General features: G+C 39.8%; 1 protein-coding gene across 9 annotated transcripts in view; it reads left to right on the forward strand.

Moving 5' to 3' along the window:
• BMAL1 (basic helix-loop-helix ARNT like 1) overlaps positions 1 to 17048 on the forward strand; it is an 84577-nt gene that overhangs the window by 54915 nt on the left and 12614 nt on the right. For 8 of the 9 annotated variants that reach the window (XM_077818429.1, XM_077818430.1, XM_077818428.1 and 5 more), the window contains 6 exons: positions 1514 to 1663; positions 4826 to 5072; positions 8302 to 8408; positions 9708 to 9858; positions 10542 to 10630; positions 13062 to 13170. In XM_077818429.1, the coding sequence (XP_077674555.1) occupies positions 1514 to 1663; positions 4826 to 5072; positions 8302 to 8408; positions 9708 to 9858; positions 10542 to 10630; positions 13062 to 13170 (853 nt within the window). The remainder of the gene's footprint in view (positions 1 to 1513; positions 1664 to 4825; positions 5073 to 8301; positions 8409 to 9707; positions 9859 to 10541; positions 10631 to 13061; positions 13171 to 17048) is intronic. The other variant, XM_077818437.1, reaches the window with a different exon arrangement.

Consider the following 17048-nt stretch of genomic DNA (forward strand, 5'->3'; position numbering starts at 1 on the left):
AGAATGGCAGGAAGCTGTAGCTTCTTGCACTTGGCAGAGTATTGTGAACTTTGACCCTAGGTCTATGGCTTTTTGGGATAAGTAGTTTAATAACCAGGTGACCATTTTGTTTTAGAATTTTGTGATCTGGTTAACTTTAAAGAAAGTTGTTTTATTAAGCAAATTTTCCTATTTAAAGTGGTGCTCTAGTCTCTTTGCAACACATGCAAGTTTATTAATACAGTTTCTGAGGATGGGGAATTAATAGGATCCTTTGTGTGCAAAAAAATTATCTTTTTATGTTCCGTTGTGGTGCTTTGCACACACAAAATTGCAGCTGTAAATTTAGAAGCCACTTATGAAAATTTGACCAAATAAGTCTGTTCCTCACAAGCACATGTGTATATATAACTTCTGTGGTTGCAGAATCAAGGCCAATTATTTTTGTGAGGCAGAAAGATACTCACATGCTTAAATGTTTGCAGGAACATGCTGATCCATTGAAAGTATCCTATATGTTGAGTATTCTACTTCTGAGAGATATCTATCTATCTATCGGACCACTTAATATTCTATAATTTTGAAATCATTTAAAAGTATCTGATACTATGTACATCATATACCACTTTAATACCCCATTTATATATAAAAACATGCAAGTTATGACAAAGTATGAGGTCATAATTTGCTTTTTTTGTGAAGTGTCAAGTGTCCAAATTCCTGGGGTAGCCACTAACAGTAACCTGGGATTAACAATATGCACTGGAAAACATTTGAACACCATGTATGCTGTTAACATCTCACATTATCAGGATCTTGGCCCATGTATTATTTTGAAGTCTGGGTGCAGGGAACTCTAAGGGCCAGGTTCAGCCTTAGTGTAAGCAGACGCAACTCCAGTAACATTAATAGAATTATGCCTGTCTGCACCAAACTCTCAAATAAGGAATCCCAAATGCCATACATATCTTGTAAGTTTACCAAAGGCCCTATTAATAGTTTGTAGCATCTGGGCCAACTGCAAAGTTATAGAGTTCAAAGGAATCACAAAATCTATTGCAAAGACAATATAGGTTTTTACAACAATTCTCTGACTTTCATATTTGGGATCCGTTAATCCTAGGTTGGTGTTCCTGTACCCCGTGTGACCACTGTTGACAGTGGGCACACAAATAAATTATCCAACCTGGTTGGTTGATTGGTTGGCTGGTTAGTTAGTTATTTTTTTGCTGTCTGCTTGGCTGGTAAACACATCTTTCAACAAATAAGAAACATACAGCAAAAATATAGCCCTTCTTTAACTTCTGAAGGAGCAAGAAATATTTGGGTCGTCTCTATATGAATCCCAGTAATTTAGCATTGGATATAATCTGATCATTAAAAATCAGCTTGAGATGCCATGAAGTTGATATGAGTTTGCTGAGCACATTACTCTCCCCTCAAAGACATTGCTAAAATAACTGTAGAGTTGAGAATATAGTTTAAATTTTAGTAAAGACAATGTTTACTGAGTTTAATTTTTTGTTTCATGTAGCTGGACTTCCAGTTAAAACAGATATAACACCTGGGCCATCACGACTTTGTTCTGGAGCAAGACGTTCCTTCTTTTGTAGGATGAAATGCAACAGACCTTCAGTGAAAGTAGAAGACAAGGATTTTCCTTCCACCTGCTCAAAGAAGAAAGGTAATATTTGTACATTTTATCAAATATAATGGTGGTTTACAGTTCTTTTCTCTGTATTGTTGCTATGTGAAACAAGAGTAACTATCAGATTAAAAACTAAACAACCTTCAGTTAATTATAAAGAATTTCTGAATAGAGCTGCTCTGTGTTTAGTGTATTCATCACTGTTGCAACTGTGTAGAGGTTTGTTTGTTACTCTCTTGTTTTCTTTATAGCTCCCTAAAAGTAGATGTCCTAAAGTTACATTTGCTGAAAAAGAAATTTTGTTAGTGGATAAGGCAAAATTCTGCTCTCTAAAGCATGCATGGCTTTAGTTGAAATTGATGGTAGTGTGTGCAATTATTTGGGGGTGTGAATTTGACAGTAAACCCTAAGCTTCAAAGTTAATGGTTCTTAAGGGACTAGATTCACAAAGGTACTTACGTGCCTAATTGCCTCTTTGAGTGCCTAAATCCAACATTTAGGCACCACTCACATTCTCAAAACCACTGTTCAGCAGCTGCCTAACACTATAGGCATCTAAAGCCCCCATGGCACCCAAGTTTCCTTTCAGATGCATCCGATGAAGTGAGCTGTAGCTCACGAAAGCTTATGCTCAAATAAATTGGTTAGTCTCTAAGGTGCCACAAGTACTCCTTTTCTCAAGTTTCCTTTGATAGACATGTTCAAAGCTGCCTAAGTCTTGATGCTGCCCAACTGCTAACAGGCTGGTTAGAGCTCTCACTTATGCCTAAGCCTTGGGGGCATTGTCAAACTAAGTGTTGCCCTGGCCAGCAGCCCAGTAGGGCCCAAACCAGTAGGCATGGTCAGGACTTCACATGTACTGTCCTTGGATAAGGTCACGGAATGGGCCAATGGCAAAATCAGAAGTAGAACCCATATATCCTGTTACTCTGTCTCATGTACTGATCATTTTGCCTCAGTGTAAATGTGATCTCCAGCCAAATGCATCATATGAAAATATTCAGGATACCTGTCTTCAATTAATATTAGGGCTGTCGATTAATCGCAATTAACTCACGTGAATAACTCACAAAAAGAGTCGCATTGTTAAACACTAGAATACCAATTGAAATTTATTAAATATTTTGGATGTTTTTCTACATTTTAGTATATATTGTATTCTGTGTTGCAATTGAAATCAAAGTGTATATTATTTTTTATTGCAAATATTTGCACTGTAAAAATCATAAACAAAAGAAATCATATTTTTCAATTCACCTCATACCAGTACTGTAGTGCAATCTCTTTGTCATGAAAGTGCAACTTACAAATGTAGATTTTTTTTGTTACATAACTGCACTCTAAAACAAAACAATGTAAAACTTCAGAGCCTACAAGTCCACTCAGTCCTACTCCTTGTTCAGCCAATCACTCAGACAAACAGGTTTGTTTACATTTGCAGGCAATATTGCTGCCCGCTTCTTATTTACAATGTCACCAGAAACTGAGAAAGGCATTTGCATGGCACTTTTGTAGCTGGCATTGCAAGTATTTACATGCCAGATATTCTAAACATTCATAAGCTCTTTCATGCTTCAGCCACCATTCCAGAGGACGTGCTTCCATGCTGATGACGCTCGTTAAAAAAATAGTGCGTTAATTAAACTTGTGACTGAACTCCTTGGGGGAGTCTCCTGCTCTGTTTTACCCGCATTATGCCATATAATGTTTAACGTTATAGCAGTCTCGGATGATGACCCAGCACATGTTGTTCATTTTAAGAACACTTCCGTGGCAGATTTGACAAAACGCAAAGAAGATACCAATGTGAGATTTCTAGAGATAGCTACAGCACTCAATCCAAGGTTTAAGAATCTGAAGTGCCTTCCAAAATCTGAAAGGGACGAGGTGTGAAGCACGCTTTCAGAAGTCTTCAAAGAGCGACACTCCGATGTGGAAACTACAGAACCTGAACCACCAAAAAGAAAATCAACTTTCTACTGGTGGCAACTGACTCAGATAATGAAAATGAACATACATCAGTCCGCATTGCTTTGGGATTCTTCTCGAGCAGAACCTGTCATCAGCATGGACACATGTCCCCTGGAATGGTGGTTGAAGCATGAAGAGACGTACGAATCTTTAACGCATCTGGCACATAAATATCTTGCGACGCCAGCTACAACAGTGCCATGAGAACACCTGTTCTCACTTTCAAGTGACATTGTAAACAAGAAGCGGGCAGCATGTAAACCAAACTTGTTTGTCTGAGCGATTGGCTGAACAAGAAGTAGGACTGAGTGGATTTGCAGGCTCTAAAATTTTACATTGTTTTATTTTTGAATGCAGGGTTTTTTTGTACATAATTCTACATTTGTAAGTTCAACTTTCATGATAAAGAGATTGCACTATGTTACTTGTATTAGGTGAATTGAAAAATACTATTTTCTTTTGTTTTTTTACAGTGCAAATACTTGTAATCAAAAATAAATATAAAGTGAGCACTGTACACTTTATATTCTGTGTTGTAATTGAAATCAATATATTTGAAAATGTACAAAACATCCAAAAATATTTAAATGGTATTCTATTATTGTTTAACAGTGCAATTAATCGCGATTAATTTTTTTAATCTCTTGCCAGCCCTAATTAATATATTTGTAAAGATTGTGACAATATTAAATTGTTCTCTAACAAAAGGTAACAGACACTGTTTTCAATTAAAAATGTGTACAGAAGACCAGTGTATATTCTGAAGGACATTGCCATGGTATTCCCTTTTAATTGAAACCACTTTTATGTTATTTTGTAACCACCGAAACTTAAAACTGAAATATTTTACTTTCAGATTCTATTTTCCTCCATAGTTTATGCCTCTGCACACTGATTTGTTTTGTCCTATATTAAGAATTATAAATGAAAAAGCTCATAGTGTGACTTCTTAAAATTACAGCTTTATGTCATTTGCGGGAAAATGCAAAATTGATATTGACTACAATTGTTGAATTATCGGACTGGGTTTCGATATTAGCAGTGGTATCACATGGTAAATTTCACATTTGACTTGTGTGGATTGATATATACTTCTTCTGCATTAGTATATGAGTATACAGCAACTTAGTTTTCCAAGGTAGAAGGAGAAGCACTGCAAGTTAGCAGACCTGATTGAGGGCCAAATTTATCTTAAGGCAATGCTGATGATAACCTTTTCTTTTGTAGCAGACCGCAAAAGCTTTTGTACAATTCATAGCACAGGATATTTAAAAAGCTGGCCACCAACAAAAATGGGACTAGATGAAGATAATGAGCCAGATAATGAAGGCTGTAACTTAAGCTGTCTTGTTGCAATTGGACGGTTACATCCCCATGTAGTTCCTCAACCAGTCAATGGCGAGATCCGGGTTAAACCTACAGAATATGTCTCTCGACATGCAATAGATGGGAAGTTTGTTTTTGTAGATCAGAGGTAAGAATAAGTTTATCATTTTCTTGGTAACTGGAGTAGTTGTATCATGCTACTTGCTACATAGCTTGATAAACTATTTGTTCAAGAAAGCCATTATACCACTATGAAAATAAAATTGTAAATCATAACTCTTCTGTTGTACTTTATAAATAGTATTAATCAGAAACTACTTTCATGTAAAGATAGTTCCAATGGGATTGCATTATAAATTATTTATGCCCTCATATTATACACTACTGACTCATTAACAAGTCTAACCAAAGCAAAATTATGTTGTACATTTTAAAAACAAAATAATACAAGGGCTGGGAACCTTGGTTGCCACAAAGGTGAATGAATTCAAAGATGAATTCTGTTTTGCAGATGCTTGATAGAAATTTCTATATGGAATGATCTAAGGAGATATACTATAATAGTTTATAAGTTAAAGCATATGCTTAAAGTTAAGGATGTGCTTTAAAGTGCTCAGCTGAATTCGTGCCCTGATAGGGAATCTCTCATAAATGAATCTGTTATAGAGTTTAAAAGATTAATAATCTGAAAGTATCAGAATCTTTGAAACAGAAACTATCTGCAGTACTTCAGCAAAAGTCACATAAACTGCTGATATCAGCAGTATGGTTTGGTTTTATTCCTTCTTAGGTTTTGGTTTCAGTCATGTTCCTATGTTTAGCTTTTGTTCACAACTTGTCCTAGAGCAGAGGTTCTCAAACTGTGGGGCACGCCGCCCTAGGGCAGCGCGGAGAAATGTTCAGGGGCGGGGGAAGCTGAGATGCCAGCCATGCGAGGCTGGGGGAGGGAGTGCCACTTCCATACCCTGACTCACCTCAGTGGTCCACCAAGCCTGTGGGTCAGTGTCAACATCCACTGCCGTGGTGCTGATTTCCACTCCATTCCCAGCACTGGCTCCACCCCCAAAGACCATCGCACATGCCTTTCCCACCCTGAAAACCCAAGTGGGGAGAAGCAGATGTTTCTATTTTTTCTGGGTTGGGGGGGCACAACCAAAAATTGTAACTCAAAGCAGGAGCTCAGCTCAGAAAGTTTGAAAACCACTGTCCTAGAGCATGGTTTGTCAATCTAGGGGTGACAGATAAATCCAGGAAAAGTACTTTCTTTTTCTTTAGAGCTAGGTGTGTGTGTGTGGGGGGGGGGGGTCCTTGAAATTTTTTTCTAACATGAAGTCATGCATGGAAAAGATTGAGAATTGCTATCCTGGAGTGTTTGCTTTTATTTGCTTATCTTTTGGACTACAACATCAAAATTTTGCCCTTAGAGTCAAATATATCTTATGGTATGTAAGTACCTTCAGTATCTCCTAAATACCACACAATTTAACTACACCATGTAAATGTTTAATTTGGTCCCATTTAGTTGCACTGTTTTTGATTCCTCTCCCTGTCTTATTTTCCTCTTCCTTCCCTGTGGCAACCAGTTCAGAATCTGAGGAAGAGAGAGACCCCTGCATATCCCATATCATCTTAGTTTTCTATCCTATTGCTTATTTAATGGTCAGTCCCCTGGAGAGGAACTTGCTTTTCCAGTATTCAAAGATGGAAGGGATTCACTAGCATATAGAAACTCATGCAGATCTATTATAAAGATCAGTGATGCACTTTCTGTTCTTTTTCTTGATTTTTTTTTTTTCTCATAAGTGAGTTGCTTTATTATTATGCCTGTAGCTCAACTGAAAATAGTTGGCACAGCTTCTGGTTTTCCAGAGTTATCTACAGTACAGCTGCTAAAGCAGATGGCATCCAGTGACCTAACAACGTAAAACTTTTCGCGCACAAGTAATTTGCATGCTAATGCCCGGTAATAGGAATGCAAGGAGTATGGTATTATGAATTCAGTTCCCTATGTTGTAAGGAGTTTATAATGTACAGTTTCTAAAGCAATACATTAGAGGACCATCTTGGAAGTTGCTGCACACTCTGGTCCTGATCCAGAAAGAAGTTAAGCACAAGTTGAATCAGAACAAGAGTGCTCAGCACATTTCAAGATTCAGTCCTTAATCTGTAGTCTTGTGACATTCAGGTGTCTCTTACTCTGCACAGGCATAGAGCAGTTTAAAAAAATACTTCCATCATGCATTAGGGTTTTCGTACATGCATTGACTCCAAGCTTAGGATATATATATATAGATCCTTGTTATTGGAATGTCAAACCCAGATATCCCTAAACCTTTCTCCAAGCACTCCAGGATCCTGCTATGTTAATTCTGAAGTTTTCTGTTGAGGAAGTAAAAATGGGTTGGCTTTGAAGAAAAAGTTCTAGTGAAACGAAAGCCTTGTATAATGTCACACATTTTTATATTCCTGTCTGATTATAGTGGTAGTAAAGATGTAAAGTCAGGTTTCTCAGTGCTAAATCAGTAAAATGTATCCATCATACATCATAAAGTGTATCCTCTGTACTTTTTCTGTTTTTTCATTCTCAGTCATCTTTTGCTGCTCTTTTAGGCCTTTCAGCAATGAATGGGAAACACTCCTATCTAAAGTACTGATGTTGACAGAAGCAGGCTTTATGACACAGCAGAATCCTGGGTACACAAAGGAAGAAAACAGATTTTAGAACTTTAAAAACGTGAATGCTCTTGTTAAAATAGTGTTTTCAGTGTTGTTGTAGCTGAGCTGGTCCCAGGAAATGAGAGGAACCAAGTGGGTGAGGTAATGTTTTTTATTGGACCAACTTCGGTTGGTGAAAGAAGCAAGCTTCCAAGCTACAGAGAGCAGTTCTTCAAGTCTGGACTTGAAGAATTGCGCTATGTAGCTTGAAAGCTTGTCTCCCTCACCTACAGAAGTTGGTCCAATAGAAAATATTACCTCACCCAGCTTATATCTTTTGTTTAAATTGCATTTTGTGTCTTCAGGCTTCCTCAGTACATGGTGGCCTGCTACCAGAAGGCTTTAGCCAATTCTAAACACTCCAAATTACAATTTACATTCAAGGCTTGGTAATTGGAAGTGCTTCTGTATCTGTAGATGACCCATCAGAATAAACTATTTCAGAGAAAGTTATTGGTATTGTGTTTTTTTTTGTTGTTGTTTTTTTAGCTTTTTTCAAAATTAAGATACAAATTATGGAAACTTTCAGTTTCTCCGCTAAGTGAAAATAATATATTCTACAGTATTGTTTTATAACTGAGTAGGGGGCATGGATACATTTTAATAATACAGATGTACCACTTTATTGTAAAAAATTGTTTGTTTGTTTGTTTGTTTTTTAGGGCAACAGCCATTCTGGCATACTTACCACAGGAACTTCTAGGCACTTCGTGTTATGAATATTTTCATCAAGATGATATAGGACATCTTGCAGAATGTCACAGACAAGGTAAGATGATTTATAATTCAGTGTTAAGAATGAGGGTTTTGGTTTCAACAAGTAAAAACAGTCAAAATGTTTATTAGTCTTCCTGATATTTCACACAAAAATAACAACTTAAAGGGATAAGATTTTTTCAGGTTGGCAAACATTAGATTTTTCTTGCATGAAAAGGACTTTGATAAAAGGACTCAACTAAACTGGGAGGAGTGGTAGATACGCTGGAGGGCAGGGATAGGATACAGAGGGACCTAGACAAATTGGAGGATTGGGCCAAAAGAAATCTGCTGAGGTTCAATAAGGATAAGTGCAGGGTCCTGCACTTAGGACGGAAGAACCCAATGCACAGCTACAGACTAGGGACCGAATGGCTAGGCAGCAGTTCTGCGGAAAAGGACCTAGGGGTGACAGTGGACGAGAAGCTGGATATGAGTCAGCAGTGTGCCCTTGTTGCCAAGAAGGCCAATGGCATTTTGGGATGTATAAGTAGGGGCATAGCGAGCAGATCGAGGGACGTGATCGTCCCCCTCTATTCGACATTGGTGAGGCCTCATCTGGAGTACTGTGTCCAGTTTTGGGCCCCACACTACAAGAAGGATGTGGATAAATTGGAAAGAGTCCAGCGAAGGGCAACAAAAATGATTAGGGGTCTGGAACACATGACTTATGAGAAGAGGCTGAGGGAACTGGGATTGTTTAGTCTGCAGAAGAGAAGAATGAGGGGGGATTTGATAGCTGCTTTCAACTACCTGAGAGGTGGTTCCAGAGAGGATGGTTCTAGACTATTCTCAGTGGTGGAAGAGGACAGGACAAGGAGTAATGGTCTCAAGTTGCAGGGGGGGAGGTTTAGGTTGGATATTAGGAAAAACTTTTTCACTAGGAGGGTGGTGAAACACTGGAATGCGTTGCCTAGGGAGGTGGTGGAATCTCCTTCCTTAGAAGTTTTTAAGGTCAGGCTTGACAAAGCCCTGGCTGGGATGATTTAATTGGGGATGGGTCCTGCTTTTGAGCAGGGGGTTGGACTAGATGACCTCCTGAGGTCCCTTCCAACCCTGATATTCTATGATTCTATGAGTCTATGATATGCACTGAACAGTGAAAATATCCTAAGCTAAAGTTAAATTAGTATGGAGTCTTCTAATTTGCACTTCAGGTACAGAGATTTAGAAATAGTGCTGTTCTCTGCACCCAAAAAAAAAAAAAAAAGCCAGTGAAACTGGGAGGATCTGCATCAAATCTCTACCCTTCATGTATTCAGTATGCAGGTCTGAAAAACTAGGGTTGTTCCTTATGTCTCCCTATTTTTAGTTTTACAGACAAGAGAAAAAATTACAACTAATTGTTACAAGTTTAAAATAAAAGATGGCTCTTTTATTACCTTGAGGAGTCGCTGGTTCAGTTTCATGAACCCTTGGACCAAAGAAGTAGAATACATCGTCTCAACAAATACAGTTGTTTCGTAAGTATTTTCTTCTAGCAGCTAGCCTTGAACATCAGGAATGTAACCCTGCTTCAAGTGTAAGATCATGGGAATTACTCTAAAAATTACTCTAAAAATGTGTACACATCGTATAAGCATCTGAGCTTAATAATGGCTAGCCTTACAACAAAAGGAATGAAATCTGGAAATTAGCTGATCTTTTATTACAGTTTGTATAAATCTAAATAAATAAATGTACAGAGTAAGACACTGGGTCCCTAATCTTCTCATTGATTGTACACGGGTGCATTGTTTTACCCACGTGGAGCTTCCATTTTCTGCTTTGGAGTTCTGTGACGAGGCAGCAGTGTGCCTCTGCACAACAAATTGACTGATCAGATCCTGGATCAGCTGCTCCCTCCTGTTAGGAGAAAAGCAGTTTGGGCTCAATAATGCATGCTTGATGAGCCATAAGGGTTTTTATTTTTCTTTTAGGATTGTTTTTAGTATATTATGCAGCTGTTGCTACTTAATGTGTCCTGCAGAACTCTTATTGATTTATATAGCCCTACAGTATGTGTCATTCACTATGGTTACCTCCATGATGATGACTAAATTTGTCTTATAAGTCACAAACATTGAAACTTCCCCCTTATAACATGCTATGTATATTTAGCACGTGCAGCTATTTTATCACTGTTTCTTCCTGTTGATTTCCTCAGCACCAGTGTACTTGATGGTGGAGATGCAGCCTTTCCGCAGCTTGCAGCTTCTCCGCACAGCATGGACAGCGTACTTCAGGCTGGAGAAGGTAACTACAGTATAGTGAGAAACTTGCACTTGCTAGACAGCAATCATTAACAGACTTTCCTTGGCTACTGAATTAACCCCGTGTGCTCCAGTTTGTTTCTGTCGTCCTCCCGAGATTATTAATTGCTTGGAAGATGATAGGTGTACACTGTACTTAACATATATAAGTTCAACAAGGTCTCTTCCCCAGTGAGGTTAAATCTAATTTAGATAGAAACAATACAAATAGTGTCTGAGGAGGCAGAGTGAGAGCACACTCTCCTAGGGATCAGTGGTGGAAGGCTGTAAGGAGAGAATTGGAGGAGAGGAAAGGTGTTTGCCACATGAGGACAGCTCCAGGTATAGGTCATTTTTTTTTATTTTTGGAAAAGGCACCTGGTCTGATCCTGAGCTGGGGCTATGGCCAGGGAGCACTTAGTGCAACTCAGCTTAATCCTTAGAATCCCTAATCCTATCTTTAAGATCCCCCCAGTTCTAGATCTGTCCTACCACTTGTCCAGTGCCAGACACGAAAGCTGCTCTAATTTATGCTTGTTGCCTGCCAACAGCCCCAAGGGGCCGTTAGGGCAGCTAGGGATCAGCCATACACAGGAAATAGCCTGGTCATTTTATTGGCCACCTACATAGCAGCAGGGTTGGGAGGCTTGGTGACATAAGAGCTGCTACTGTGACTGTATGCCACATGAGGATCCCTCTGTTCTGGGGAAATCCTGTAGTAGCCAGTTTAGTTGGCTTTACAACTGTTTTGCTCTAAATAGAGCAGCAGAAATCTGCCCCAAAGTACTGAAAAATGAGTCAAGAATAGGGGTACTGGCCATTAAGGAGAGAGGATTGGCCAAGAATATATGACCTGTGAGGTGGTGTGGAAAGGAACAGGAGCTGAGATGTAGGCAAGGATGTGGCTGCATTGCAGTAGTTTTGGCTGCATTTAGTATGTGCTGTTTGGGATCTTTGAAGATGAAAGGTGGTATATAAGAAGCTTTATGATTTTAAAATCTGTAATACAAATTTATTTTTCTTCTTAAATTAGAAAAAAATCCTTTTAGAAAATATGCAGCAAAGTATTTCAGACAGAAAAGTTGAGGCAGCTTCAGCATCGGTTTATGGGTTAAAGTTTGGGCCAGCATTGGTTCGTGCTGTGACCTGGTGCACAAGCTTGCAGCACCACTCAAGTTTAGCCCACCCACCCCTTCATCATGATGGAAGGACAGCCAGGCCAAATTTGGGTGAGTGGCATTGGGGTCTCAGTGCCACTCAGAATTTATGCCTGCCATGAGTAGTGTGGAGAATGATTTGCCCACCCTGGCTTGGCCCAGATCCCACCATCGCCACCACTGGCATTGTGCAGGGCCTGAGGCATCTCACCATGCCAAGAGCGCAAGGGTAGAAGTGGGGCTGGGGATACCACTCCCACTGGCGGTGGCTCTGGAGCTTAGGGAGAGGCAGGACTAAGAAGGGTCCCCTAGTTTCAGGCAGGGCAAAGCCCCCCATCTGCACAGGGAGGATAGGGGCCCCACAGTTCTTGGCCCGCTCTGTTCCTCCCAGCCCTCTTCTGAGTTGAGATGTGATTTGTAAGGCTGACTTTAAGGACCTGATTCTTCAAGGTGCTGAGCTTCCCCAATTCCCATTGACTTCAACCCAAAGGGTTCCTGGGAAGGTTGCTAGGTCTGAGTATGAATTGTTAACACAGAAGACCATTAACAATTGCACACAATCAATACTCTATCACTTCCTTATTATTTTAGTTCATTTTATGTCAGTCCTTTCTCTACTTCCTTCATTGTGCCCTAGAATAGAGCAAACTCCTCTTGGCTTCCCCATAAGCACTATTCAAGTGCCAAGTCTGTATTAGAATAACAAACAGCAATTTTAAACTGCAAGAACATAATGTTCAGAGACCCTGTTGCTTTTTACTCCCTTGTCAGACATTTGCAGTTACCCAAATGGACTTGATTTAAATGTTTTGCAGGTAACTGTGAATTATTCCCTGTTGGCGGTGGTGTTCTGCTAACATGCTGACATGATAGTAATGTGCTTTTAGTGTGTGACAGGAAACGAATCCTCCCTCCCCCTGACTGAAATGTGTATAGACAGTAGATGAGCAGCTAATATTAATAAATTAAGTATTCAGCACTAACAGTTTGGGCAAGGTGCTCCCAGCTGGCCTGGGCCAGCTCACTCATTCAGCAAGCTACTGGTTATTATAGATGTGTCATTAGATATATAAGTCCTGAGTCTGAGCTGCATCTCCTAAAAGGCACAGCTTAGATTGGCCCAGAATTTACACCCATCATATTCTGGGCCCAACCCCCAGCATAAGTTAGAGCAGTCCCGGGGTCTCTTCTCCTCCCCTCCCCTCCCCTTTAAAAACCTTGCATAATCTCTTTCGCTTATTATGTGTGTGATCTTACAAATATTGTTCCATATTTTAGGTGGCCCAAAAAGGACCCATCCTACAGTTCCTGGTATTCCAGGTGGAACAAGAGCTGGGGCAGGTAAAATAGGTAGAATGATTGCTGAGGAAATCATGGAGATTCATAGGTGAGAGAAACTGGTATTCTGCTCTAACTTAATAGATAATTTTTTTTACAGGGGAAAGTAAGAAATACCCTACCTTTTTTATTTCTATAAGCACCAAGTATTACTATGCAGTTGCAGTGTAGCGGGTATTTTCCATTACAGTGAAACTTTATCTGTACTAAGGGTAGTCGGACATGGTCAAGACAGAAATGACAGCATCACAGAGAAATATAATTTGTTCTAATTTTTCAGTTTGTTTCTTCTTACAGTTAGTCTTTTAGAGTAATCTGTGTGCATGATTACTGTAATAATCTGATTACTAGTCACTGTAATCACTTTAGTAACTTTGGAAGAGGCAGAAAGAGAGCAGCTAACAGTGAAAGAAGTTAGCTCTGGAGAGAGGTCAATGAAGAAAATAGTCTGGGAAAAAAGTTAAGTTTCACAAGCATAAACTGTATCACCCTGTATCACTGTAGAAGGCTGGTCTAATTTACACTACATGCCAAAGAACGTTGAATAGGTACCAAGAAGTAAAGATTAATAGATAATCTGCAGCAGAACAAGGAGTACTAGGACCAAATGCAGAGGTGATTTATCAATTGATGTAAGTTACATTGAGGACTCAAATACAGGACACTGCTTGGGGGAGGGAGAGCTGGAGGGTTGTCTGGGCTGAGGGGCACCCTGCAGCTGGGCTCTGGGGGACTAAGCGGTGTGGGTCTGGGCCAGGGGGTGCCCCATGGCTGGGCCCTGGGGAGAAGGGGATGTGGGTGTCTGAGATCAGAGGGGCAGAGTTTTCCCCCAAGATGTGCCCAGCTGGCACGTGTGACACATCCAGACTGAGACACCCAACAAAAGCATAACAAAGAAACAGGAACTGGGTTGTCATAGAAGTTTCTTTAACTCTCTACTCCTGGGGGAAAACGTTTGTTGTCTGTGTTGTTACAGACATACTTGCTGAAACGTAGTTTGAAATAAATTACCAAAATAATTGAAACTGGCGTGATTATGCTGTGTTATTTTGTCAAATAAAATATGCAGAATTTTAAACTATTGTGTGCAGAACTTTTAATTTTTTGGTGCAGAATTCCCCCAGGAGTAATACAATGCACGGAGAGAGCTAGGTGCCTAAAAGTGGGATTCATAGAAGCCAGCATGCTCAGTGGGGAGCCACTTAAGCTAGCCAGTAGGAAATGCTGAGGAGTGGGGTATGGCCTAAGCCCCACCCCCAAAGGGAGTTCAATTTTGTGAACATTAGTGGTGTCTAAATGTTGAAATTAAGTACCTAAGATTCAATTAAACATCAAAACCCCTTGTGAATCTAGCTCTAAGTGATTTGACTAAGGTCACACAAGCAGTCTATGGCAGAGGAAGTTGAACCCAGATCTCCTAGGAGGCTAGTATCCTAACAACTGGACCATCCTAATATACACAGAGAGAGAATCATAGAATATAAGGATTGGAAGGGACCTCAAGGTCATCTAGTCCAACCCCCTATTAAAGCAGGACCAATCCCCAATTTTTGCCCCAGATCCCTAAATGGCCCCCTCAAGGATTGAACTCACAACCCTTCTCCTCTTGCTCTAAGATAATAGTATCTGCCCTTGTCAGTTCTGTTCATACAGGCAATACAACTAGGTAGCAAAATGGATAAACATTTTTGGAACAATGGAGAATAAATTCCTGCTATGTGTCTTAGTTCATTGAAAATTCTCACTATGCTTGAATGTCAGTCCCAAATTTTTCCAGTAGGTGGCCACAGGTGCCACACAAGCTATGCCATATTTCATACTGGGATAAAATGGCTTGTTAGTGAATTGTTAGTGGCCTGGAGGTCACAAATCACAGTGGCCTGGATGCAATTTACTACCAGATGTCTTGTGGCAATCGATTTAAAAGTGAAATGGTATGGAGTTAGACCACTAATTAGTCCTCCATAGGAGACAATAGTTTAGTGTCTTGCACTTCAGGAATAATCTATTATTTTACTCTCTGACATTCATTTCTGAAGTGTGAAAATTAGACTAAGACCAGTTTGAAGTGTTATGTTATGTGAAGGGACTCTGTAAAATTGGCATAGGAGGATGCCATGTTTGTGTGTATCTGACTCCAGCCCAAATTTGCTCAGTTAAATGTGTTTTAAGACCTGTAAACTCATCTTGGGGTCTGAAAGTAAAGTTTGCTGACTCAGAATGGGGATGAGTGGGGTGCAGAAGAGATTAAAGCAGGCTTTGCAGACACCCCCAATTCAGGAGGCCATCTTTCCACCAGTCAAGCCCCAAACATGAAGGCTGGTCTAATTTACACTACATGCCTGTCAACAGTCTTAAATAAGGGGCTGTTTTATATGGCTGGTCCCCAGCCGCCATAAAGGAGGCCCCTATCATGTTCCCTGCACCCAGCTAAATTCCACTTCACTAGCAGCTGGGATGGTGGTTGTCATAGGACCTGCTACAATGAGCTCTCTGGCACAAGAGGTTCCTTGCTGCCTGAATCCTCCAGTGGAAAAAAAACCAGGAAAATCTCACACATCCAATAATGATTCTGCAGCTTTAGTTTAGTTAATAATCCTGATGATGCACAAGCCAGGAAAACTTCTAGATCCTTCTTGCATAGCCTGTGTTGATGCTGAAGGCACAAGAGGAGTAAAAACTAGTGACATATTTTTATCCCTTCAGTGACACACAAAATGAGCAGATTTGTTGTATAGGAAAATAACATTTTTACATAGTTGCTTTTGTGGGCCCCCCACCCCCCTTTTAAAATTAAAATAGCCAAATCCGAGGCTGAGCAAAGAGTTTTAATAGCTGTAAAAAAGTCTACTGAAGCTCATTTTAAATAGCATTTTGTACTATTATTCATCTTACTAACAGAAACAAAGTACTTTGGATTGTATACACTCCACCACTCTTGTTTTCCTTTCAAGTGGAGAGAGCCTGGTTTAGTTCCAGTGCTCTTTCACCAGCTGTTTCTATTTTCCTGTACTGCCTTCTGTTCACAACCTTCCCACTGAAACTCTGCCATGGCAAATGAGTTTCCCACTTAAAAAAAAAAAGTTTGGCATTTTTGATGCTAAGAGGATCCTTTTTACAAATTACCACATTGGAACTACCCCACTCTATTTTCTCTAATTGTACAGCCAGCAAGTCTACAACTCCCTAGCATTTCCGCTAATGTGGAAAACACTCAATGCTAGTATACCAGGTTGGGGAAATCCTGAACTAAGTAAAAATAGTGTGGCGTTGAAATGTCTCTTTTATTGCATGCGCACTACACCATAGGGATAAAAGCAAATGCCCAGCATAGCTATGTCATGATAGCTTATTGAAAAAAAAATAGGAAGGAAAATATAAGGAAGAAGTTTGTACTATTAACATCTCAAAGCATATAGAAATTATACATAAGTGTGGCTCTCTTTTGAGTCTCCCTTAGAGCAATTTTATTGTTTGGACATTGTAGGCCAGACCTTTCTTCAGCTTATATAAATACTGTATGCAAATTTACATCAGCTGAGGATCTGACTTTGTGTATTGCTTAAAAATGTTTCCTACAGAGGCTAGGCAAGAAAATGGTATAGGGGAGAGCTGAAGTTTATAATCTGAGCAAATTGGAATATGCCAAATTCAGGTAACTGATTCAGCTATCTCTGTCGTTGAGGGTAATAGTGGCAGCAGTGTTAAATTAATGGACAGACTAGCACTACAGACCTCATACCAACAGGAAAAAAAGTGATTGCAAAGCATAATCCTGATGCTAACACAGTAAATGCATCACCCCAAACTGCATTTTTGTGGGTAGTTTTGAGATATCAAAGGTCTTGGCATTTGGAGATTCACTTGCCCGTTAGTCTGTTGCTGGCAGTGAACATTCAGTATCCACCAACATGATTCATTGTTCTC

This window comes from Eretmochelys imbricata, chromosome 6 (assembly GCF_965152235.1).
Source record: "Eretmochelys imbricata isolate rEreImb1 chromosome 6, rEreImb1.hap1, whole genome shotgun sequence".
Lineage (NCBI taxonomy): Eukaryota > Metazoa > Chordata > Testudines > Cheloniidae > Eretmochelys > Eretmochelys imbricata.